Raw genomic sequence first — 25,851 nt, 5'->3', positions numbered from 1 at the left:
AAGGTTAAAATTTGGTTAAATTTTAATAGGGTAAATATTAATAAGGTTAAATTTTGGTTACTCGTATCGAAACAGGATAACTTTTATTCATCGAGAAACTTCTGATGTACTATAATATCAGCTCAGAAATATTCAGGAAATTAGAATATGTAAATTACATTCATATTAGCTTCAGTTTGATAAGAATCTACATAAACACTTCAGATAATACGATGTGCAATATAACGAAACGCAATTTAAAAATAAAATATTATATAAATGATTTACCAACCTTATAAATTACAATATCCAACAAACAGGAGAAAACTATACAATTTGGCAACACTAATCCCACACAGAAAGAAATTAAAACAGAATTTCGCGGCAATACGGCGTTCGATTTTCAAACATTCGAATCGTGAATGGAATAACGTCATATTGTAGAGCCGTGCGTGTTTTTCCTGAGAGCCGAGTGCAAAACACTAACCGCGAAGCGCTTTAAACCGCTTGTCGCTAAACGATAGTAATATACGTCAATCAACATACAGCGTTATTATCGCTTGACAGAATTAAATTCCCATCGTTAATTGATCTTTTTAGCGCTTTACAAAGCTTTGCATTGGACGGTGTGTTTTTGTCGACCTATTACTAAGCGCTTTATTTGCTAGATTGTATTAACAAACCGCCTTAGTGCCGTGTGGTTTGAACACAGAATACCAAACAAAATGTAAATTAAGGACAAAGAATGCACACTGGCACAGTAATTGCATTGATTAGTCACTTGTTTGAGATAATATATGTATTCATTTCACTTTTTCCACTATTAACATACATAAAATAATAGATTTTATTGGATAATGATTTCTTATGTTTACGCGAATGTTAGACATTGAAATAAAACTATTTTACGGATTTTATCGCGGGTTTTTATAAGTTTTCCCAACGTTTCGAAAAGTTTGCAGTCTTCATGGTCACAGGGGGGACTAAGGTCTTGGTTCAACACCTCAGTCCCCCTATCGCCGCTAAAATCCGTAAAATAGTTTTAGTTCAAGATCTCATTGTATTAATTAGACACAATATCTACACAGTTAAGAGGTCGAATATGCGATTTACTTATGTCTGTCTATTCATTAATGATATGTAGGCGATATTACAGTGCTAATTACGATGAATAACATAGCGACTTGTTCCAGCGAATCACGTCCCAGGATCACTCTCTGGTACAGTAAGGCTGGCCAGCAGTTTTAACGATTGATCCATCACGTTGTGTCATAGATACTGCACATACTATCTTCTCACATTAGCCGAAAATACCGACATACTGTTTATACTGTTAGTAACACTATCCCTGGTAGTAAAAGTATATGATCTTCTATTAGAATAATTTAGTTTAAAAAAAAATCTATATTCAAATAATACAATGTATTCATTTACAAGACTTTGACCGAGGTATTAATAAAGCAACCAACCACCATTACGACATCAATAGCTAAAGTATTTTTTGTCTATTGATTGTTTACAAGCGAATAGTTTTTATTTAACACTTTATTGTAAATTATAAAATAAATACAAGAAAGATACACTTAAAAAAACAAATGACGCTGTTATTGCTACCAACGATATCTTACAGGCATTAAGCATACCTTTGGTAGCAATAAATTGTCAAGGAAAAACAAGCGGCCGTTATCTACAAAAATGTAATATTTACGGGAATTTTGTGTAGGTACAGGTTCTAGACTCTATCCGTGACAGGCAGGCAAAATATTGAATCTAGAATTACTCGGTTTTCAAGTCAAGTAGGACTTTGTCAGACTGCTGCCAATGAGATGATACATAAATAAAATCATAGTAAATATACTTAAAATAAAAAAAATTAACAGCATACATAGTGATCTCTTTATAAATTATAATTAAGATTTAAGTAAAAACCTATCGCCAAAATAATAAAGAGAAACCCAAAAATTATAAAGAGAATTATGCAAATTAGAAACCGTGAGGAAACATTTAAAACATCTGTTTTTCCATTAATTTGTGTAGTTCGATGTGAAGCAGCTGATAATTCGTGGATATTTTATTCCTTTACAATATATTACTGATATTGCTTTAAAAACATAAAAGGTATTTTTTTTAATATATAAAATACAAGGAATTGTGGTGTAATCATTACTAAAAATATAATTTATGAAGTTACAATCAATTCATGCAAAATAATGTGGGCAGGAAAATAAATTAAAATCATACCTTTTTATAATCCCGAATGCACTTTTTAAATTAAGAACCCACCGCCATAACACTTTACTGACCAATGGCGTGCGAGCGCGCGAATCTCAATAAACATGGCGTCGCGTCGCACGGACCTTTGTTATTAAAAATCATAGCGTGGTGTCTTAGATATAATAATGTAGTTTATATTGTTATAATGGATTGTTTATGGTCCGGTTAATGTAAACTTAGAGTAGTGTACAAAATATTGCGTGTTTAATATAACATAACTAGATGTTACGAGAGCTATTATGTTAAACGATACCTAATGCCAATTTAGATAATGGTCCTATTGGCCTCTCCGGGACCTAAACATATCGTCTGATATATACAAAGACTGTCTTGAATCTTTATAGGAGGATGTGTCAACTAAGTTAAAAAACACCAAATTAGCCTCATATTTGTCTTATGCGCTTTAGGGATCAGTTAATAAATATCTAGCACTATTCAGACGGCCATCAAGAGAAACGCGTCTCATCACACATTACAATCACATCTTTCATCCCATCAATATAGTCACAGATATTTCAAGATAAATATCATCATAATCGTTATAATCGGAAGCATTTTATCTCCAGACATACTCGTATTATACAAATATGCAATCAACTGGTTATCGTGACCACGTGGAACAGAACTCGTGACTCTACAAGGCTGCACCTTTCTCCTTGGTACCTGTAGTCACATGAGACCGCAGTTCCTAAAACTTGAATATTTGATGATCATGGATAAGAAAAAAATCTACTCTTCCTTTCGCAGTGGTCAAAGTTTTCTTTACGTGGTCGGTTATGTGTGAAATATTACAAGCAATCCGATGACATGGACTCAAGAAATTTCTTGCTCATAGAGAGCTACATTATTCCTAATTGCCATGGGATATTTTTTTCTGGGAATAGTCTTTTTCACAAGTGGAGCTGAGAGTCAAAGTAACGAACATATTTATCAAAAAGAGAAACTATATGTATGTTCAGGGTCAGGAGATGGCATGCGATGTTTTATTTATTCAGATGAATTATAATGTATTCATTTATGTATTCATGAAATAAGTGCCTGAATGTTTTAGAAATGGTATATTGGTAATAACTAATAACGAATTCCTCATAATAGAGTTGGGTAAACGTGCCTGTGTTACGAGATGGTAAATGTGGATCGTGAATTATTATAAACCCAGCCTGAAAAGTTGTGAGTGATATGCCGAGTTTTAACAAAAAATAAGGATTGGAAATGGATTTGCCAGTTCCACTGACAGACCAAGACAAGGCTAAGTTACCCTATGTAACGTTTTCTGTCACACAGTTGTATCACCAGGTCATACTGTAAAAAACTGTCTGCAGCGTGGCTCTACAGTACCAACTACATCTTACAATTACATTACAAAACACACATTACCCAAAACCATAAAAGTACACATACCATATTTAGCAATAGTAATATCAGATAATTAAGATATCGCAACAATTTCATAATTTCCACGTCCAAAAATACTATTTAAATGCGCGTGTTGACATAACAATGCCGGCCATATTTGCAAAATTACTGCTATTACGTCAACGGTCTCGCAGAATGCATATTTGTAAAAAAGAAGGGTTTAGAAGGTATCGAAGGTTTTGAAATATGTTTGTTCAATATTCATAGAATACTACAATCATTCGACTCATTATAGTACTCTGGCAGTTGGCACGGGTGTCTTCCGTTCGCCTTCGACCATTATGTCGTTAGTGCATAAGAAGAACCTGGTCTTTGTAATAACCATTTATTAAATTACACCAATAAACTGAACCCCTTTTGCAGACCACAACAAATATAGCAGGTTCAAAACACGCACACATTTCGCACCAGTGTAAAAAAAATAAGCAAACACAATGATTCGAAATTGAAAAGCCTCAAACTAACCTCAACAAGCATGTAGATCCCTCACAACTCTGTCACAGACTAACTACCCTCACAACTAAGTGACATACAGCTCTATATAATTCCATTGACGTCACAGCAGTGGGCGCATCGTCCCACGCAATTTGCGTAACTATCAAAGTCTTACCCCCTATGTTTATACTAATTTCATATACACCCTAGACTTTATTTTCGGAGGGTTAGAGGCGAAATTATAACTTAAGGCGATACCTCAAGGTCCATTTTCATACATTTTGTTTCACCTTTAATCTGGGTAACTAAACAAGTATTGGCAAGTAAAGAATTTAAATTCACGTCTAGTTAGTGATTAGTTCTCGCAGTTGAAAGAAAAACGTAAAAATAATTAATAATCATGGATATTTCTGCCTTTAAAATTTCGTCATATTAAATTTTAAAGGCCGAAATATCAACAAATTATAATAATTTATTATCTACAAACTTGTATTCTTTTACATTTCTGCACTTTTAAAGATTATGAAAAAATAGAGGTTTATACTATAACGACAGTCAATTTTTTTTTAAATACGAGTATTAAAGATCTCTATAAAATCACGTAGTATATTTTGTTTCAGTTACAGCTCTATATAACTCCACTGACGTCAAATAGAGAGGGACACGCGCTAGAATGTCAGGCATTTTCAATATACGGACTAGATAGAATGAATGCGCTATGAAATCTTTGGACTCTTAATGAAGGAAGCTGGGAGAATAAAAACGGATAAATCAATTTTTACTACATATTTTATATCTTGAATATATTTTTTATCACGTTCTACAAGTATAGAACAATCTGAATATAATAAAAAAAAAAAACAAACTAATGTGACGAAAGACTCCACACGTACAGGCTAACATCATTACAAAACTATTTAAAGCATTGGATTGTAGAAAAAAATAACCTAGTAAGGTCAAAAACACGATTAACTAAGAAGTGTTAAGTCTGTCTTTACACATAACACATTGTCACAGATAATATAAAACAACCATGAGTACAATTTCACAGGTATCTTGCGGAATTCGTCACGCATACCCTTATGCATATAATGTTTACGACACACGTATTCATTTTCAATACGTTTAAAAATATTATAACACTTGGAATAAAACGAAAAATATGTAGGTAATTAACAAATCACAAAAAGATTCGACAAAATAGCTTAAACGACATTGGACACTGACTCTGGCTTGCGATGTTTCTTTTTCGTTTTTTGCTCCGAGATATTGTCGAGCGTTTTTTATATTAAACAGGAAAACACACAAGTCTTCTTAACAGTTGCAAGCGTTTAAAACGTTCACCCAAAATTCCAGTGTTTGTATAAGCCAGCGCTCGCCAGGTTAACAAACCTAGGGCCATGTAAAAAAAATAGTCTTCTAGCTTCACTGGTGCATACGGATAGAGGTAAGTGGTGTTACAAGCGCGTTACCCACTACTTTATTTTTAATACCGAATAACGAAGCAAATGAGTGAGGACTTGCATTGCGTTCGTATTTGTACTTGTTAGGTCAAAGGGTCAGTAATTGTACTGACGCTGAGGTACAAAATTAAACATAACAATGCTTGTGTCTTCCATATAGACAGGAAATATTACAAACTGTCTTTAGAAGGAGGTATTAAGTTGGAAATAAGAGCGTTCAGAAGCATGTCTGGGGTGGCTATGAATGACAGAGTGCGGAATACTACGGTGACAAAGAATGCAGTTACCAAAATTGAGAAGAGTTTGCTAGGATGGTTTGGGCTATTGGAGAGGATGGATAATAAGAGCCTGACAAAGAATGTTTATAAGGCGAATGTGGATGGAAGAGCCGGTAGGGGTCGGCGGCACCGAATCATCGAATGTCAGATATCTGACATCTTAGTAAAGGCTACGTGAAAAGTACCCTGAACCGACGGGACTGGATGAAATGATTGATGACGGAGAAGAAAGCCAGAGAAGTATGCTAAAATCGTGCAGAGTGGAAATTCCATAGTCTCTGCCTACCCCTATGCCATAGAGGCATGATACTATGTATGTATGTATATATTCAGTTAGCTTTTCCGTAGAGCATCGTTTCGTGTGACGTTTATTTGTGTGTGATATACCGAGTACTGTTCAAGTTATTTTTGTCAATAAATCATTTAATGTACAACGTTTTGCGGAAAGACATAATTACTTAACAATATAATAAAAGCATATACCGCTTTGCGGGGATTTATTATTACATCACTACAGATCAGATGACTGCACCTACTTACAGATAATGTTTCTCATAAAAACCCATTAACGTATGCTCGATAGTGTATCGATAAATTGATGTCTTTATTCTTATTTGAGTATTGCGAATAAAATCAATAGGATAATCAGCGCGATTTTTTTTTTGTTATTCTTCGAGTGTATGAAATACAGTTTCGGAATTTCAATTCTAGATGGCGCTCATTCCATATAAACAACATTCAACGTACCTGAGATACCCACGATCAAATATGTAGAGATTACCCAAAACCGATGGTAACATATACATATAAATACCCACACTACATCAGTATTTTGCGTGTTTGAGCGACCTTTAAGGAATGGGCTTTGACAGTCAAGAACGCAACACCGAAAATGGCGCTCTACTTCAGTTTTGTGTAAAATAAGGCCTGGATCGTAAAGATTATAAAGTGTACAGAAACGGGCTCTATGACCTACACAGAGATACACTTGCGAACAAACACATTTAAATTTATGCCGATTACCTGAAGGTTTGCATTAAGGAAAAACAAGTTCTACGAGTTATTAAGGTACCTCAATATATTTGGGGTCCAGTTATCTTCAAATTGGATCCTCTGCATTTTAGCAGAGTGCAATATCCTTAAAATAATTTATTTAGGTATCAAGATAAAAGTACCGCTGGCCCAGCAGTGAGTGGATTGAAAATGCAAATTCAAAACGAAACTTGCTACCCACTTCTGACTTGAAATTTACACAATTATTCTTTACATTGTTATGTGAAGGAAAACATCCGAGGGAACCTGTTTACCTAGAGTCCTATATAAAACACCGAATGTACCTACGTGAAGTCTACCAGCCCGCATTAGAGCAATGGATGGAATGCACTCTATTAGTATAATCGGCGCCTGCGCAGCAAGGGAACAAATGGTTTCACATTATGATATTGTTATTGTACGTTTAGCACAGCGTCCCAGTGTAGTATGGTATTAAATGAAATACCACCGCTTCACTTTTTGGTATTTCGAGAAACTTCTTGTGAACCATAAATAAATTCCATATTCTTACCCGATCTCAAGGTCATCCAGCCGCTGGTACTTCACGCCTCTGGAGAGCATCTTGCCTCTCTTTTTCACTCACCACACTTGTATATCACTGTTTCATTCTCATAGCACTACACTTAACACATATAATGGTATGAACTGGTACAAAATGGAAGCCATTATTTAAAATATAGACCCGACGCAAAAAATCTGTCTCCAAATAATCCCTTCTATTATGATCACCGCTTCGTCTAAAGTCGTCAGTTGTTCTTAGTGGAAAATGAAAGCCAGAGTAATTATCACCTGTTTTCAGATTGTGGTACCAAATTCACTGCCTCTGACCAAAAAAACTGTCCAAAAAATAGAGCGTATAACGTCGTATGTCTACCACATAATTACATCGGCGTATGTAATTTATTTCCACTGTTACAATTCGGATGCTTGCTCCGTACCATCAGCCGTTCTACAAATGAAATCTACACACAGAAGGTCCACACTATCGTTCGTTAATCGCACGACGCGTATAAACATGTTATTATCAATGTTACAATTAATCTGATAACGTACTTATGTATCTGGAACGTCAACATAATGGCGCTGTTAGCGATGGTACGCTATGCGTTGCTATGATTCAGTAGAAGTATTTACCTAACCCATATTAGCTGCTAGCTTAGTGGATCTTATGTCAAAATGATTGCTAGGTACTACGCAGAACATGCGATAAACAGGACAATCTGGTCTGTATCTTTGTCTGTTTGTCTATAAAGGGCTCCAGTTTGAAGTTTGAACTATAGATATCTTCTTGTTATTGTTATGAGCTATTACTTAGCTTATGCCGTCTTCAACTCGCACCAATCAGCTGAAATGTTTGCATAATATAAGCTTTCATAGCGGGTAAGATATCCACATGAAAAGATTTAAAGATATTTCTTATCACTGAAAACTCACGAGTATTCATCTGATAGAGAAAATTATTTAACAATTGATAATAAGTCACAAGACGCTTCAAGTTCATATCTGCAATATCAATAACTTCACAAAAAAAATCGAGATATGAGATTATAATCATTATATGTCCATTTATGATTATCGTTAAGCAGCAGTGTGGCGGCACTGTGTGGTCCTGTTCAAAGATCCAGTGTGCACTGGGCGAGAAGGAATTCATGTGACTTGGTTTGTAATATTATTAGCGGATTAATTACTGGGCAGTGAGACTTTTATTAATCTTGCACGGCAGAGTGACACCACAGCATCTGATAGTAAGTGAAGTGGGGTGCAATAGAAGAAATTATTCGTCACTGTGTATTTTCGCTCGTAATTTGTGCACCGTAAATGTATGGCACGAATGCTTAAAACAGTTTGATCGAGAAGGAATTTAAGATCTAGTTTAATCATGATCGTTGTTTAATATTATGTGGGGCTTAATTGTTGCGTATAGTGCTATTTACGAACAGTTTCCGCGTTCCGGATGGCCATAGACTTTTCTTGACAAACTTAAAACCTATTTAATGCCAAGATGTGCTCTATCGGTATACTTCAAATACCAGAGGAGCATAAACAATACATGAATACATTTTTAAGCCAATAAGTATTGCTACTTATTTAAACACGACAATAAGCTCTCTACCACGCTTGACGCACGGCTTATTTTTGTATTAACATTCTATATAACCTATGCTACCAAGAAACCATAGCTTATAATCCATAGCTTCTCAATGCGACGCCACCCCTACAGACGATAAGATACTAATTACCGCGACGCACGCGTGTGCAAAACTACAACAGTGTGGAGCGCACCACTGTAACAAACAATGAACTAACAAATTAATTCACTTATCTATATCGCCTTGTAATAAAATGCACATTGCTTTGAGAGTACGGATATTATAGACAGATCCAATAATTTCGTTTTCGATATCAGTTACTTATAGGAAACACCGAAAATTCGCAGAGATATTTTGTTCATGATTTATAATGGACACAAATTATAATTTAATGGTCAGATCGTATACTATTGCCATACTTATTCTATTTACGAGACCAACAAAGCATTATGTTATAATAATTCAGTCATTAATCGTAATTTGTAAAAAAATCGGACAGCCGCTCCACTAGCACTTCACTGACGGACTCGCAACAACAACGTAACAATTGTATAATGCAACTTCCCGATGCGAACCTTGGAAAATGAGTGAAAGTACCGCGCCCGCCGCCGAGCCGCTGACGCAAGCCGTTGGGCGTGGCGCACACTCACAACGAGCGACGTATCTTTGGATACTATTGCGGTCGCTTTGAAGAGATCAAACTAATAGGGTAACTATAAATATCTGTGTAACTTTAATTGATTATAATAATATGTGGTGACACATGGCCCATTGTGAAATCAGCTATCAGTATTTTTTTCATTCTAGCATATATAGTAAAAATACTACTTTTACTTTTACTATATAGTAAAAACTAGCTTTTACTCGTGACGGGGGTGACCCCGTGAAGGAATTTACCGGGATAAAAGTCCCGCTATATATTTTTCCCGGGATAGAAAATAGCCTTCCCAGGGCCTTAAACTATATCTCTATACAAAATATCATAAAAATAAATTCAGTAAATTTTAAGAAAATCGATAACATACAGACAGAAAAAAGGACTTTATTTTATAATATTTATATATTAGATAACATATATAAGGAGCGACATAGTAGTAACATATGACAAAACTCGTTAAATAAGGATTAAAAAAAATAACGATTAGATAAGAAAAGACAAGGTCCGATAAGTAGTATATTGTAATCCGATTAGTATTATTTGTGTCTCTCAAAGCCGCTTGCACACCGATTTAATTTACTAAATGTAGATTCTATACCCACGAATCTAAACGAGATACTATCTATTGTGAGTCCACACTATCCAGTCGGGTGCATAACATATTAGCTACTCTCCAAGCTATGCAAAGCGATGCAGAACTACGCGCCGTCCTCAATCAAACGAGTTCTCGACATCACGCCTCGCCTGGGTTAACGAGAGCTCATTCGCGATTTGTTGTTTATAAGAGCCGAATTTTTTAATGCCTTTTTATGGAGGGATTGAAAATACATCACACAGCGTGATGAATATCCAATACAAAGATTCTTATCTTTTTAAATTATGAATTTGGATAGTCCTAAAACTTATCGCGTACAATCTCTTAAGCCGGTTCCAGACCCAAAATAAAGCTAAGTTAGTTTACCTTAGCTCGCATAGCTAAGATATCTGTAGTGGCTCGCGAACGGCTTATTATAATAAATTGTTTTATTTTATATTCATTATTTTATTCATCCAAATATACATGTATGTATGAATATAATATAATATGTGTGCAGACACAAACTATGATAAACTAAGCTATGGAGTATATGTACTTCCCTACTCAACCATGCGAGCTAAGCTGTATTAACTTGCTTAGTTTCGATCTACAACCCGCATTAATCTGCTGGTGGTAGGATACATTATACGCCCGGATATCTACCACCGGATACAAAGTGTTAAAACCCGCCATAATGGTCTACGAAGTGTGTTGCGTCATGATCAGCCAGCATATATTCGGTACAAAAAGGCCTTCATAATTGTGTCGACTGGCGAGGAGTAATCATCTCACTCACCCCACTCCGCTTACCATCAGGTGCAGAGGGGACACTGCTATGCCTATTTAAGAAATGAGTTAAACTACGCAGTATAAAAACAAAGTCAATTTATTTTTATGATCTAATGACGTATCTAGATTCTAATATTATTATCCAAACACTATCCGACCCGCCACATCCGCGATGACATGTTTATTTATAAAAACAAAACGATTGTCTCCGGTTTATTTATCTATACACTATTGTACATTGTGTTACGGGGTGAAGTTCGGCGCACGTCTCAACTCTACCTGAGATCTATGTTCCTTTAGACCTAGACCGATGGTAAAGTCTAGACCAGTAGCGAAAGGTGAAATGTGCATGAATGCGGTCTACAAATAGTTCTTATGATAATTAGATCCTATATAAAGAGAAGCTGACAGGTATCGGGTATATTGACCCTTCGACACTGGTCTAGACAAAATAATGCCTACGACAGAGACTCCTATGTTGAGAAGCTCCTTTTTCCACACTTAGCCCGTAGTAGGTCGGGCCGTTGTGCGTGGGTACGACAGAGAATTGTATCTTACTGTAATGTTATAATTCATTTAGAGACGTTTTGAAGATATTAGACACTTCATTAGACTGCTCTTGATTTACAATAAATCTTATTATGTCTACTACTTATGTTTTTCTACACACTATATTGTAAATTCGAAAGCTTGATGAAGTTTGAATAGAAAGCCATGAGTGCACCTACACTTTGTCTCGTTTAACACGATAATTAATGTCATGAGCCTTTAACCGACGTTTCAATAAACGACTTCAATCTGAACCCGACAATAAACCAATCAAAATGAGTCATTTGTGAGCATGACAAAAGAACTTTCTTCTGATTGGTCCATTTTCGCGTTACATTGATAAAAAGCGATCGGGATCGTTTATTAAAAACGGCGGTGGCCATCAAAGCACGAAAGTGAATGAAGGGGGAAATTAATTAAACACTGACTAATAAAGTGTTCTAAGAGGCGAGTAGTTAATAGAGGTTATGCTAAAAATGATGGATAAACGAGTACGTTTTTATCATGTTCAAACAAGGCGTTATCGTTAATTAAATTTAATTTTTATTTGTTCAGCTGATGATTCCTTTGAATGGCTCATTTAGGACTTGACTTATGTTTATCGACATCCGACAAGTTAAATTATACGAAGGCTGAACGGCAAGGAATCAACTACATCCTATACGAACAAAATGGACAGAGAAGGCGCTCATATACCTATATAATATATATTTTTCTCTAGCATTGTGGTTTTGTAAAGCTACGACGCTTTATTATCATGAAACTGACTTGTTAGTTTGCCTATTGAAAAGAAAACTAATATCTTTTTGTGCAATATAATACACAAACAGTTCGCTCGACTGATACCGCGTCGCACCATAAACAGTAGGTCCAATACTTAATTAAAAAGTATTGTATTAATAAACACCGTATAATCTCACGCTTGCTCCCAAAGAGAAAGGCACAAGTGGTGGACCCACGAGACTTTGATTTAATACCATCACGTGATAGAGGGCGATACCATCCGGTGAGCTGAGTTTCATCACGTGATGACCGGTATTATCGGCATAAAATCTGCCTACCTCTGAAAAGAAAAGCCGTATGTATGTATGGAACATAGAGCTGCCTGTGTTGCTCTCAACACAGGCTCGCCGGTGATCCGTGTAGCTCTATGGTATGGAACGGTGTTGGATTTGTTAATATTTAAAATAATGGTGGCACAAATAAGGTCAACTGTCAAATATTTTTGTTTTTAACAAGTTAAGCATAATAGCTGTTCAACCACTTGATGATAAGTGACGCCACAGCGTATAAATATCTACACTGCTAGAGGAAAATATTAATGAAAACAACTTATTTTCCTCAACCAAAGTATAAGGTTGAAAAAAAGGTCAAAATTGCAATCATTATTACTTACTGGTCCTGTTGCATATATTTTGATTACTTCGACCCTTATGGTCATTAAAAACATATTGTGACAGATCTCTTTAGAAACTAGGTTAAGTAATGTAGTTACTCAATAAAAATATTAAACGCTCAATTAATATTATTGTTTCCTCTATGACGCAGCGGGCAATAAAGCGACTAAAGAGGCCGTGTTTTTTTATAGAATACGCTGGTAGATATGCAAGTGGGCCTGATTTTAGGTGATTTCATTGCCCAAAAACACTCTTAACATCATAAAAATCATGGATACGCTGCGGCATTACGGGTAAGGGTTAAAGGTTAGTGAGCTTGCAGTTGGTACTATATTGTGTCTAGCGTACACAAGTTCTTAAACTTGTCATAGTTGACGTATCGTGTTCCGGGATCAGCCTGTATACATATATCCGGGTTCAAGCAGGCCGCCAATAGTGATTTTTTTTTTGAAAGGAAGATTTTTTGGAAGTAAAACCTATGCTGTCTAGTAATTCACAGTACCACAAGTTTACAGTTAAGCCACTAGGAATCGTATTAAATGGAATATAGACCTTTCGCCGCTGATAACTGGGTCTATACTAGCCCGACTCTATCACTTAAATTACATTGTAAGGGCGAAGGTACGATTTCGAAATTATACCCATATCCAAATAAACATGTGTACTTCAACATCGATAACAGACCGCTTATCAGTGATAATTTAATGTTTATTTCAATATTTATCTCCTATCAACTGCAACTAAGCAAATAAAGTCCAAAAACGTAAATAGGGGCGCGCTGTACCGTAAGCCTGGACAGGATGTTGTTCAGAAAAATGATTGGGAGATTTGTTCTCAAGTATAACTCGTTTCGAGGTTACTAGAGGGTCAATAAGGTTCTCTAACAACGCATTTCTTCTGGACTTTGTGCAAGAATTTTTCCGAGCATTACAAAGGGACTGCACTGAAAACGGCGTGATAAATATAACGCTGTCCAAGTGTAACGAAACTCGGGACAATTGGACATTTATGTGGGCGTCATCTCTGCGACTGCAGTTGAAATGAACGTAGCACAACAAGCAACAAGTTTATGAAGTTTAAAATCGATATCAAGTCGGGTATAGCCTGAGCAGGAAAATGAAAAACCTGCTTTGCGCGCGCCACTGTTGCTTTTTTGTTCTCAGTACAAGAAATTACTACCATATTTTATCACATGGTAATGGTTCATTTTCCTGGTTAAGCTGTACCAATATTTAGTTGGCCTAGACCTATAAAAAGTGTAAATGAGTTAATTTGAGTGCTCACGTAGTAACCTGAACCATATAGGGAATAGCTGTCCCTATAATGTGATAGCATACTGAAAAACCTTATCGGCTTATCACCAATAATTAGAGTCAGATAAACACTGATAGTTTATCGATAATATAAATACACTAGAACATACTACGCGTCCGAATTATATCTCATTTATTATCGAATTAATCGATTTTGTATTTCCAATGATGAGACAATAGGTCACTAGACGGTTAACGATCCGTGCAACTACAGCAATACTTCAATGATTTATAACCGTGATATGATGAGGCGAACTTAAAGCAAATATCCCACATATGTAAAACTGTTTCTTTTGTTACGGATTGGATACGGATCTGGCGGTTTGTGTCTAAAGAACCCTGCCATTATACTGATGTGGAGACAAAAGACCTATGAATTAACACAGCTTTAAATTTCAAAGTCATGCCACTGCGCTGAGATCATCTTCATATCCAAAGTGCGAAGCAACTCCACTGGCTACAATTTTAAAAGTTATTAAAAAACTGTTTGTTGCTTGAAATAGATAAAACTTATTATAGAAGTTTATATGAGTGTACATCATCTTTCATTGATTTAGTTTATATATTGTGCTTTACGTCTAAGTTATCATATTATGTAATATGAATACTATTCAGTTTTATTGTATGAAACCTTCTAGTAACAATCTATGTATAAACAGATATGTGAGGGTACTGTTTTTAGATTCCCTTCGTACTCTTGCTTCGCTGTTGTGTCAAGTATCAGGGTTCCAGTATTATAGCACAAGAGAGTTTTATTACTGAGCATTATGAGATTAATTTTTTTTCGATACAAACACAAGGTGACCTCACTGAGGTAAAGAAAGTGGAGTCCAGAAAGAATATCGACTGAGGAGAGATTATTACCCCTCGGCAGTCGATCTTGTTTGAAACAGGATATACACAGACTGATCCCGGAACACAAAACACTTTCATGGGCCACTATGGCGAGGTTTACCTTGTGTACCATGGTCACTTACCAGGCGCAAAGAAATGTTCTACCAGTAGCACAATATGCACTTATGAGCGCAGTGCGGCGCATGCAACCCCTTGTGATAATTCCGAGGTGTGCTACTATTGCTTTTGAATACAGAAAACTATCATGGTTTTGGCTGTATTTAGACCGTACGCATAGTTTGATATGAGTTATACTTGAAACTTCGATATTACTGTTTATACTCCATACCCTGGGAAGTTCCAGCAAGCGTAGTGCACGTAATATAACAATGTAATGCAACCGAATTAAGATGAATTACGTATGTGTGTAATCAAGTTACGGATCTAAGTGTGGACCGTGGGAATCCCCGTCGGATAGCCGCTGCGTTGACTATTTAATGTCCAGTCAGAATGAAGATTAAGTTTTAAGACACAAAAAGAAATTATACAGTACAGTTGGATAAATACAACGTCCCACACACAACGTAGTATCTTCTACGTAAAATACCACAGATGAAAAATTAAATATCCTCCAAGGCTTTAAGAATAATGGTTATGAAATATTTGCATTAAACAATGGATAATCAAGTTGAATTATTGATATCTTTATTGATATAATAAGTAATCGAAAAGATCCACGGCTGTTTATCAGTTTTAAATCCATAAAAATAAATAAAATTTTATTTATTATTTGTGATTTGGAAAATGCGGCTTTTCCATGAATTTTGTTTTATCTCACGATTGTCTATTTACTTGCCCAGAAATAACTTCAAAATATTTCATACGAAAACCTAAGCTACATTATTGCTGGAATCATTTAGAGCACGTAGACCCGCTGGCAAAAACTATAGCGACTATACCACTTAAAGCCCTCCACTCTAAACTCCTGCTAGCTAGGATCAAGTGTCTAAACTTTGTATCATATCCAGCAGAGAAGCTGTGTGGACTGCAAGGCTCCAGGAACACTGATCTGTCTTTATAACACAACTTAATCAATTAGAAAGGTAGGGAATATTGGGAAATGTAATTTCCCAGTCAGTTAATACCGAGAGGTATTCTTTGAGATCCAAACCACCTGACTAGTAAATTCCTCTACTGTTGGTAAATGGTAAGACCCACGCGTGCCCATAAACAATAACAAAACTCTTCAATATAAAGACGGTATTGCACTCGACAACTTGAGACATTAGATATTAAATCATATAATATTCAGTAAGTACTCTGGCTTAACATAATATTTCATTTATTTAATTAAGTTGTCCAACAGTTCATACATTTCTTTTACAAAATGATGTTTTTGAATCAAATATATTGAAAAGCAATTCGTGGTCATGCTGCTAGGCGGTTGTAAACAAAACTGATTTCCCTAGATACCAAAATTTTACTCCATGCGAAAGACTTGTTAAATAGTTTAAAAATATCCAGATTATGCACAAATGGCTTTCAAAACTATTCAGAATAGAGATTACAGGCTAAATAGATCTGAAGCTATAGCCAAGATTCCCTTCCACAATCGTTAACGCTAATAAAAAATAAGGAAAAAATTATGGAAATAACATAAACTATCAATAAGTCCTTCGGTAGGCTATGTCAATATATTACATAACATTAGCGGTAACGATTGTAGGAAAGTGTAAGGCTTCTCTCTCTCTCTTAATTACATTTCTTTCTAGTATTTATCATGCTAAAGTTTTAAGATAGAGTAGAGATTTTATTTAATATGTAGTTAACAGTTAATATTTTAATTTCCTTTAATGAAATGATAATATAATAAACATTTTGACGTATTGTAAAAAAATATAAGCCATCTTGGATTTAGAAAGCCTTTCCCGCGCAAATGGTAATAAACGCACTTTCCATAAACTCTCGGTAAGTGCGGAAACTCATTAAGATGCAATCAGTATGTAATCTGTATAATCTAGACTTAAGAAACCTGTTTTTAAGCGACATTGTGTATTAACTTCTTTCACCAATATTAAACAGATGAATACAGAAATATTTAGGTAAAATTTGTAATTGGTGTGCAAGCAAAATCTTCCGAATTCGTTTTGTTAAACACCATAATAGTATAAATAAAGCAATTTGTTTAGCAAAACATTAACAGCAAATTAGGCTTCGTGGGAATTTGGTTTGTTAATCAACGAATAAACAAGATAGAGACACGAATCTTCCAAAAAATGTAGTGTGCAAATACATAATAAAGTGTAATGCTGCATTAAGGTGGTAGCTCAAGGTCCATTTTCATACATTTTGTTTCGGCTTTAATCTGGGTAACTAAACAAGTATTGGCAAGTAAAGAATTTAAATTCACGTCTAGTTAGTGATTAGTTCTCGCAGTTGAAGAAAAATGTAAAATAATTAATAATCATGGATATTTCGGCCTTTAAAATTTAATATGACGAAATTTTAAAGGCAGAAATATCCATGATTATTAATTATTTTTACATTTTTCTTCAACTGCGAGAACTAATCACTAACTAGACGTGAATTTAAATTCTTTACTTGCCAATACTTGTTTAGTTACCCAGATTAAAGCCGAAACAAAATGTATGAAAATGGACCTTGAGCTACCACCTTAAATGCTTTAATTAAGGTTACATTAGGCTTAAGTGACAGATTCCTTGGTCTAATCCTTTAAAATAAAAGAGAAAATTATCCTTTCTCTAAAAAAAGCACAATAAAATGACACTGGCTGTTTAGTTTTTATAGCACAAAAATAATAAAAACAAATTCAAAACACAAACTGCACCGGACAACGTAACACGTGACGAATCAGATCATTTCGATTTTGGAAAGTGTTCGATATTTAAGTGTTTTTTGGCGGCAACTTTCGCTTTGCGCGCGTTTCGCGAGCGAATGCCGTGGCGTGATCGCGGACACTGAGCGCGCCAATTGAGTAAGTGCTCACTGCTCAATGGCGATTGTGCTGTACCTTGAGGTAAAGGTGTTATCGATACACACGATATATACCGTATATAGCACTTTACAGCGGTCTTGCCCGTGTTAACACATTTTTGGGAATAAAATATAACTTTACGTATTCTTTTACCACCCAGTGTACAGAAAAGAGTATATTACACCAATGTGCTTTCTAGTTATAAACTAGAATTATCTTAAAGAAACATTTTATATAAATACCTTGACAACTTACCGTTGAGCGTTGATGAGTCACCCAGTCAGACAGGTAATCTTATATTTATTGATTCAGAGAAGGAAAATACTCAATATAACCATATGTACAAGTCTACTTTAAACTGGTATAGCCACGTAATATTAGTAAGTTTACTATTTGCCTACATTTGTTTTTTTCCTCTCCAAAATTGTCTAGACCAGATTTAACCTGCAGATCGCGGAGCATTTGCAGGTTTCCCAATTAACTTCAAAAATCTCACTAAAACTAAAGTAACTTTCCCCAAGATCAATGCAATTATATACTAACCGTACAAGAAAAAATAATTTATTTTCTTGAACACTTTCCATTGCAATAAATAGAATGTTCAATTATATACGATTTCAGACACTTAAGTAGGCCATTGTATTTACGCTGTGACCCAAGGCACTATAACTAAGTCACCTTTGTGGTCCGTATAAAAAGGTAGCATACGCCTCACTTAGGCGATTTCCGATTAGTTTAAGTACTTCAATAGTAAGATGACATTATGCAACTGATTCTAATTTTAGTTTATTGTTTACTTACTTATTTCCTCATCTAAATAATGCAGTGATTTTCTGATGGGTTCAAGTTCAATTCCGTTCAATAGAGATATAACCATGATAATAATTATGAGAACGAGAGACTTGATGTGGTTAGAATGTCTGGCATAGTGAAGATACATTAATTACTTTATAATTATTAGGCTAAAGCCACATTGTCAAGATACAAAGTATCTTGAATCAATATTATAGGCCCAACAACAAACCCAATCGATCAAATTATAATAATTTTATCGACTGTCTCGACATTGTTCACTTCACTAAACAATATACACACTTTGGATCACTTGCAGGAGTTCGATCATTCTTAAACACTTTTATATAACTTAATATAATCTCTATTTCTTTACTCATAGGGTTGAAATTAAATTTGAATGGGCTGTAAGGAAATTATCTAATCCTAAGATGTATTGTAAACTCTATTTCTTTACGAGTAAGGTTAAATTTTGGTTTAATGACGGCGGTGTTTTATTGACTTTAATGGCTACTTAATACCTCCGTCCTGAGGTTACGTTGTATGAGGTAGGAGGTTCATAGTTATGTATACATGTATGAGGACGCTTGTGTTACGAACAGGTAGGCAGAATAGAATTAGGAAAACGACAATTCCCTTTACAAATTAATCGTCTAGTGGTGCACATAATATCTGACCCCGAGCATACCTATAATTATATTTTAAAGACGCTTAATATTTTTATTAAATACAAAGGAATAGCCTTAAATGAAGTTGACAATCACATCGTGAGAAACATCTAATAGGGTCTGAGGGCCCCACTTAGAGTAGAATATAACATATCAGCCAGCCATATATCAAGTACTGGGCTGGGCGCGAGCCTCCTCTACTACTCAGAGGGTTTAGCCACACTTCACCACGCTAGCCTAGTGCGGGTTGGCAGACTTCACATAACTTCGAAATTCAAAATAGGTAGAACTCTTAGGTATGTAGATTTTTTACAATGTTTTTGTGTAGAATGTAAAGATAAAAATTTAACGGGAAAGTGTATGGAGGGCATCTACTTCTCACGAACTTGACATTTATTGTAACAGACATAACGTTAAATCGTTTATTCCTTTAGCTTAACGTATATAAGTGTACCTAGTGCACGATATATTGCACGCACATAATCACATACAACAATCCCATTATTTTTAAAAATCTAATTCAAATAGTATCCAATTAATGTGTTCTAAATTTCAGACATACTTCGTATTAGACAAATGTCTATGGAGAATTACCTCCTTGAAGTAATTACGCGCTCATTTCTCGCCTCTTTATCCGCAAATAAGTCTTATCTTCGATACAATTCGATTACTGAATAAATAATCGCCTTTCGCTTTCCTTTAAGTTAAATTTCTGATACGTTAATTTGCTATTGGATTTTTAACAGGCGCTTTTAACTATGATTACATGATATTATCGATAAACAAGTTGTGGTCAAATTTTATAGTAATTTCAATATAATTTATCTAAAATATATGCAAATGGATATATTTTTATTTACTATTTTTTCATATGAGTTTTTGAAAACAATGGTTCCTTATTAATTTTATACATTCCATTGAAATAAAATATAACACTTACCGTGACCCTTTCTCCAGCATTTCGGTGCCTTCTGAACAGAGATCCGCTGAAAGCAAAAGCACTAATTAAAATATAATAATATCATTCCTGCATTATAATATATATTTAAGGGCAGTAGCTGCACTAGTAAATCCAAAGACGGTAAAGGTATCTCACCGCATTGTCTATTTCTACCGATAGACTGCAGTGAGCTAATAATGTTTTCCTACATAAATGATTGAATATTGTGAGAAAATTGATCTATACTATTATACTGAAGAGTTTGATTGTTTGAACGCATTAATCTCAGAAACTACAGGGTCGAGCTGAAAAATATTTTAGTGTTGGGTATTAAGGAAGGTTATAAGGTTATATAACATCACGCTATGACCAATAGGAGCAGAGCATCAATGAAAAATGTTGCAAAAACGGGAAGAATTTATTCCTTTTGAGAGCTTCCGTTCCGTGCGCTGCGTAAACAGTTAAAGTTACGCAAGAAACATGTATGCCGGAATTATTCCTCTTAAAAAGTTTCAAAAAAAATATTACAATACAAATTCATCCGCCGCATCTACCTGCCTGTCTAAAGGCGATAAACTCAAAAACTACCCTATAGATTTCGATGAAATATGGCATGAAGACAGTTTGAAACCCTGGGAAAGATATAGGCTACTTTCTGTCCTGGAAAAATATATACCGCGAGAGCGGTGCCGCGATTAAAAGCTAGTATATCATAATAACGAGCGCAGTGCAGTTTTTATATTAACCTACTGGTAATACTACTGCTACTGTTAATATTGTCTAACGACATTCGTGGCCTTTTCTCAAGCAAACTAGAATCCCTCTCATCTTTAAGTATACGATCAAAAATTAAGATCCTGTCGAATAATCCCGCATAGATTTGGCAGAACTAGCCCAGAGACCGTTCGCACAATAGGTAGCGCCTTCCCGACAATCAAACACAATAGAATGATGCCCGCATGAATTCCTTTATAGCGGATTTGAATTATCTCTTTACCGGTTCATTTATTGACATCCTCCAAGAGAAAATATTAGAAATTCGACATTGTTAGAGGATGTCGACTTCACGGTTGTCATTTAAAAAGATATTTCCGAAATGGAATAGTTAACATTTTTGATCAGCCTGTGTATATCCGGTTCCAACAGGCCGGCATAATTGTGTCGACTGCCGAGGGGTGATCATCTCTCGCCAGTCCACATTCTATTGCACCCCACTCCACTTATCGTCAGATCCGGTGGGGTCACTTTGGCGTGCCGGTATACAAAAGGCCGATTTCTATTTTTTAACTAATATACATGATTTTTATTAAAACAACAGAAACCCAAACTTATTTAGAATATTCGTTTGTTTAAATGTTTGTACGCGCATCACGCAAACACTACTGCATTGAATTAAATGCAGTTTTCACCGATGTATTGCTAGAAGTCGAACTTAAAATACAGGTTCCGTTATATCCAGGGAAAATATAAAGTGGGACTTATATCCCAGAAATACTCACGCATGAGAAGCCGCGAGCTAATATTAATATTTCATTATAAAAAATTATTTTATAAAGGAAGACAAGAAGATTAGCCGATAGATGACATGAACTACATACGTATCGTCGGGGATAGCACAATCCCGAGGAACATTTGACTATACCGCATAATTGTGACAAATAAGTTTAGTATAGTATTAATTTCAATTTGGCTTTTTCAGTTGCAGTATCCCTGATAATATACTATAACCCCATGATACAAGCTCTTGTATGAGACGTTGGATAAGAAGCCTCATAACGTCCAGTAATCAAGCTTGCTTCTATTCTTCAAACCGATCGAAAAGTTCTAGTACTTGGCAACGGAAGACATTGCGTCTCACTCGTCGTAGAAAAAATATATCTTCCTATTTTTAAATGTCATAATACAAGTGTTCTCACGATTACTCAGCAGTATCACAAAGCCATTTACATTGATAACAATCACATCAGGTGCACGTATTACAGTGCGACAAAATACTAGAACACTGAACTGAGTTTTTTCGGATTTACTTTTTTATTTATTTTAATTCTACGGAATATGTTTGCTGGTGGTATAATATATTTTATATCCGCCCGGATAGCGATCATCGTACACAAGGTGTTAAAACCCGCCATAGTGGCCCACGTATGTGTGTCGAGTTCCGGGATCAGCCTGTGTACTTCGGTTACAACAGGCCATCATAATAGGGTACCGGACTCATTTTTGTTCTTTACTATTATCAAATATTTACATAATATAAATTATAACACAGAAGGAATTTTTAAAATCCGGTAAAAAATCAACAAGTTATAAGTCTTTAAATTTCGGTGGAAGGGGTAATTAACAAGAAACAGAAAAGAGACGGAATATACACATGTGACGTCATCGGGAATTACGACGCGTGCGAAAAAAAGAGATGAAGCGATATCCCCACAACGCGCCCACTTCTGCACATTACAATATTTTAAATATGAATTACTCGCTCATTTTTTAACCAATCGTTATGCAGTTTTCGCAGGAGTGCTTCTTTTTCATATTATTAACCATTACATATAGAATAATGTACAAAATCAAGCATAGGCCGGTCCCCTATTGTGTCGACTGCTGAGGGGTATCATATCTTGTCAGTCAATATTCTATTGGACCCACTCAGCTCACCATCAGGTGCAGGGGGCCATGTTGCCGTGTCACTAAAAAAAACTATGTATATGGCCATATCTGGCATTTACTTGGAACATAAATCCACTCCCAGTTCTATACTGTAATTTGTTATAGTCTGCAGTCTGATATTAGTTATGTTATTGTTAATTACTTAAGTAAGTAAATGTGCGAGTTTATAAATAAATTTACGTATTTCTTCTACCTACCTTTCTCCCAGTCTAACGAGAGATAGGCACAATACGCCCTTCTAAAATGTTGCAGATAGATTTAGATTAGTTTTTAAGACTGATGCTCACCTGACATAATTCATGTGCATATATGGATAACCCATGATAAAAAAATCCCTTATAGTTTTCCCGATCTAGGATTCGAACCCTGACCGTTTCGATCACTCTTTATTTTCTGAATATATGCAATTAAAATTCCATTGTCACATTTTACGATTAGGCGCGTAATAACAATAGGCCTCTATCTCGACACCCTAAAACTATCTAAACTCGACAAAAAATATGATAACTCACTTGTCGCCATGACGTGACAGCGTGTACCTCTGTAGTTTCATTAAACAGACAAACTGATAATGTTTTACAACATATTTGAACATTTTATGGCCATTATCCCTTGGTGCCTGCAACAGAAACATGATTAGATATTGTATCTGCATTATTTATTGTTTTAATTATACGCAAAGGAGCTGTTAGTAATAAATTGGTGATTATGCAGGTCTACATCCACAAGATCCTGGTGTAGAATTATGAAATGATGATCTAACACAATTGTTTTGTATAATCTGCTATTTTCAGGAAACAGGAAAAGGCTTGTATCTTTTTATTGAATTACAAGTGTATTTTTTAATAAAATTGCTGATGTTTCTGTGTTTCAAGGAACTGGAAGTTTAAATAAGAGACTTTTTATTTTTATGATTCTAATAAGATTATAATACTGACTAGCACACAAGCCATAGATCTATAAACATGAAATTTTGTGTATAAGTATGTTACACAACAACTTTATTATTTGAATACAGTAGGAACAGAGTTATATTGAATTATTAGTAATAAATATTTTATGGTGAGATCCCGTCTGAAGCTCTATATAAAAATACTCATTGTAACAACACAGAATAAAACCATATACTGGTTAAAGCAAATGAATTTATCAGGTTTAGAAATTCTGCTATTTTTGCACTAATCCATAATATTATTTTGATCCTTATTGTAATGTAAAAAGCCATAATGACATAAGAAAGATTTATTTTATTATTAATTATTGTAGACCTTATGTGATTGATTTCATTGGAATTTTGTTTGGAAACCACTCTAAACGCAGAATTAAATGATTAACACTGTATAAAAAATATATGTATTGATTATAACCTCATTTGGATATAGCAACCAGATGAGGTGATCCCTATAATGTTGTTATAACCAATTTTGTCTATAAATTTTCAAATTACTTGTAAGAAAACTGGAATAGCCTTCCACCATCACATGGAACAGAGGAAAGCTAGACAGGAAGAACTTTTACTTCTCTACCTACTAGTGGGGAATGTTCCATACAACCTGATTCCAGCTGGCTTCTCTTTCATAACATATTTACATATGACAACAGTCTAATTATAATCATTAGAACAATTTCCAGACAACATTTATGCATATTATTAGTGCCTGTAAGTAGTGTTGTTTCACTTTTGAAAAGAAAAACGCTTCACCACTGCTGTCTTCACTATGTTACAGGTGTGACCTTACATTTATTTTTACATAAACCTTGGTGTAAAATCTACACCGACATGTCATAAATAACTGTTGATAAAATGACTTGCATTGAATTATAAAGTGTTATAAAAGTTGAATCTGATTAGAGGATTTGGTAGCCATGTGCTTATTTAAACATGCCTACGTAATATACCTATATAGAAAATATTCTAAAAGAAATATAAAGTTCTTTGTGCTACATATCTTATGCAAATGAATCATGCAGGGGTGGGTTGTTCACCCATTAACGCATGCTAATTATAGCAGCACTTATAATTATGAATCACAATCTGCATGATTTTACACAAAAAGTATATTAAATACATAAAAGTGCACTAGACCAACTCTATTCTAATTAAATTTCATATAAAAATAACATATAAACATAGGTAAAAATTAATTTGTATTTCATGTTCCTCTTATATGGTCTCTGGGAATATGAAAGTAGAAATAAATGAATTCATAATGCATGTCCTTTACACTGCCTCGACCCACATATAAAGTTACTTGTCTATCGATAAAGGACTCCATGGTCGCTAATAATACGTTTAGTTTTGCACATATACCATAAACAGGTGTTTATATGATTGGAAACATACTTACGATACTTCGGAGAATGTTTGACAAAGCCGTTGACCTTTATTCAGGACAACTAAACGTGTAAACTATTGAAGAAGCGCGATAATTCCAAACACCACACATGCACTCGACTTTCACTGTTTATTTCCAAAAATCTATATGTCTTGTACGATTGTAAACTTATACGAACAAACAACAGACATTAAAAACCACTTTGGAACAGTTGAATGTATTTTTATCTGAGTTTATTTATCATATTTAATTTTGTTACACAATTTGTTTTCGATTTCTATGAGAACAAGGAAAAATCACTTTTCAGTCGGAACGTCAATGTCAACATGACATTTGACGAAGCGTTCT

The 25,851-nt window shown here is 34.9% G+C and overlaps 1 protein-coding gene across 9 annotated transcripts in view; it reads right to left on the bottom strand.

Annotated features, from left to right (window-relative positions):
* The window catches only part of LOC115447025 (copper-transporting ATPase 2), a 47,936-nt gene extending 22,107 nt beyond the window's left edge, over positions 1–25,829 (bottom strand). For 2 of the 9 annotated variants that reach the window (XM_037444250.1, XM_037444242.1), the window contains exons 1-3: positions 25,516–25,829; positions 23,680–23,786; positions 20,501–20,546 (exon numbers count right to left, since the gene is read on the bottom strand). In XM_037444250.1, the coding sequence (XP_037300147.1) occupies positions 20,501–20,546; positions 23,680–23,689 (56 nt within the window). In that variant the 5' untranslated portion in view covers positions 23,690–23,786; positions 25,516–25,829. Of the gene's footprint in view, positions 1–271; positions 418–7,409; positions 7,595–17,802; positions 17,822–17,891; positions 18,105–20,500; positions 20,547–23,679; positions 23,787–25,511 lie in introns of those variants that run through there. The other 7 variants (XM_037444243.1, XM_037444246.1, XM_037444245.1 and 4 more) reach the window with 7 other exon arrangements.
* Positions 25,830–25,851: the final 22 nt, after the last annotated feature.

The sequence above is a fragment of the Manduca sexta genome, chromosome 28 (assembly GCF_014839805.1).
Source record: "Manduca sexta isolate Smith_Timp_Sample1 chromosome 28, JHU_Msex_v1.0, whole genome shotgun sequence".
Lineage (NCBI taxonomy): Eukaryota > Metazoa > Arthropoda > Insecta > Lepidoptera > Sphingidae > Manduca > Manduca sexta.
This window is presented reverse-complemented; position numbering and strand designations above follow the sequence as displayed.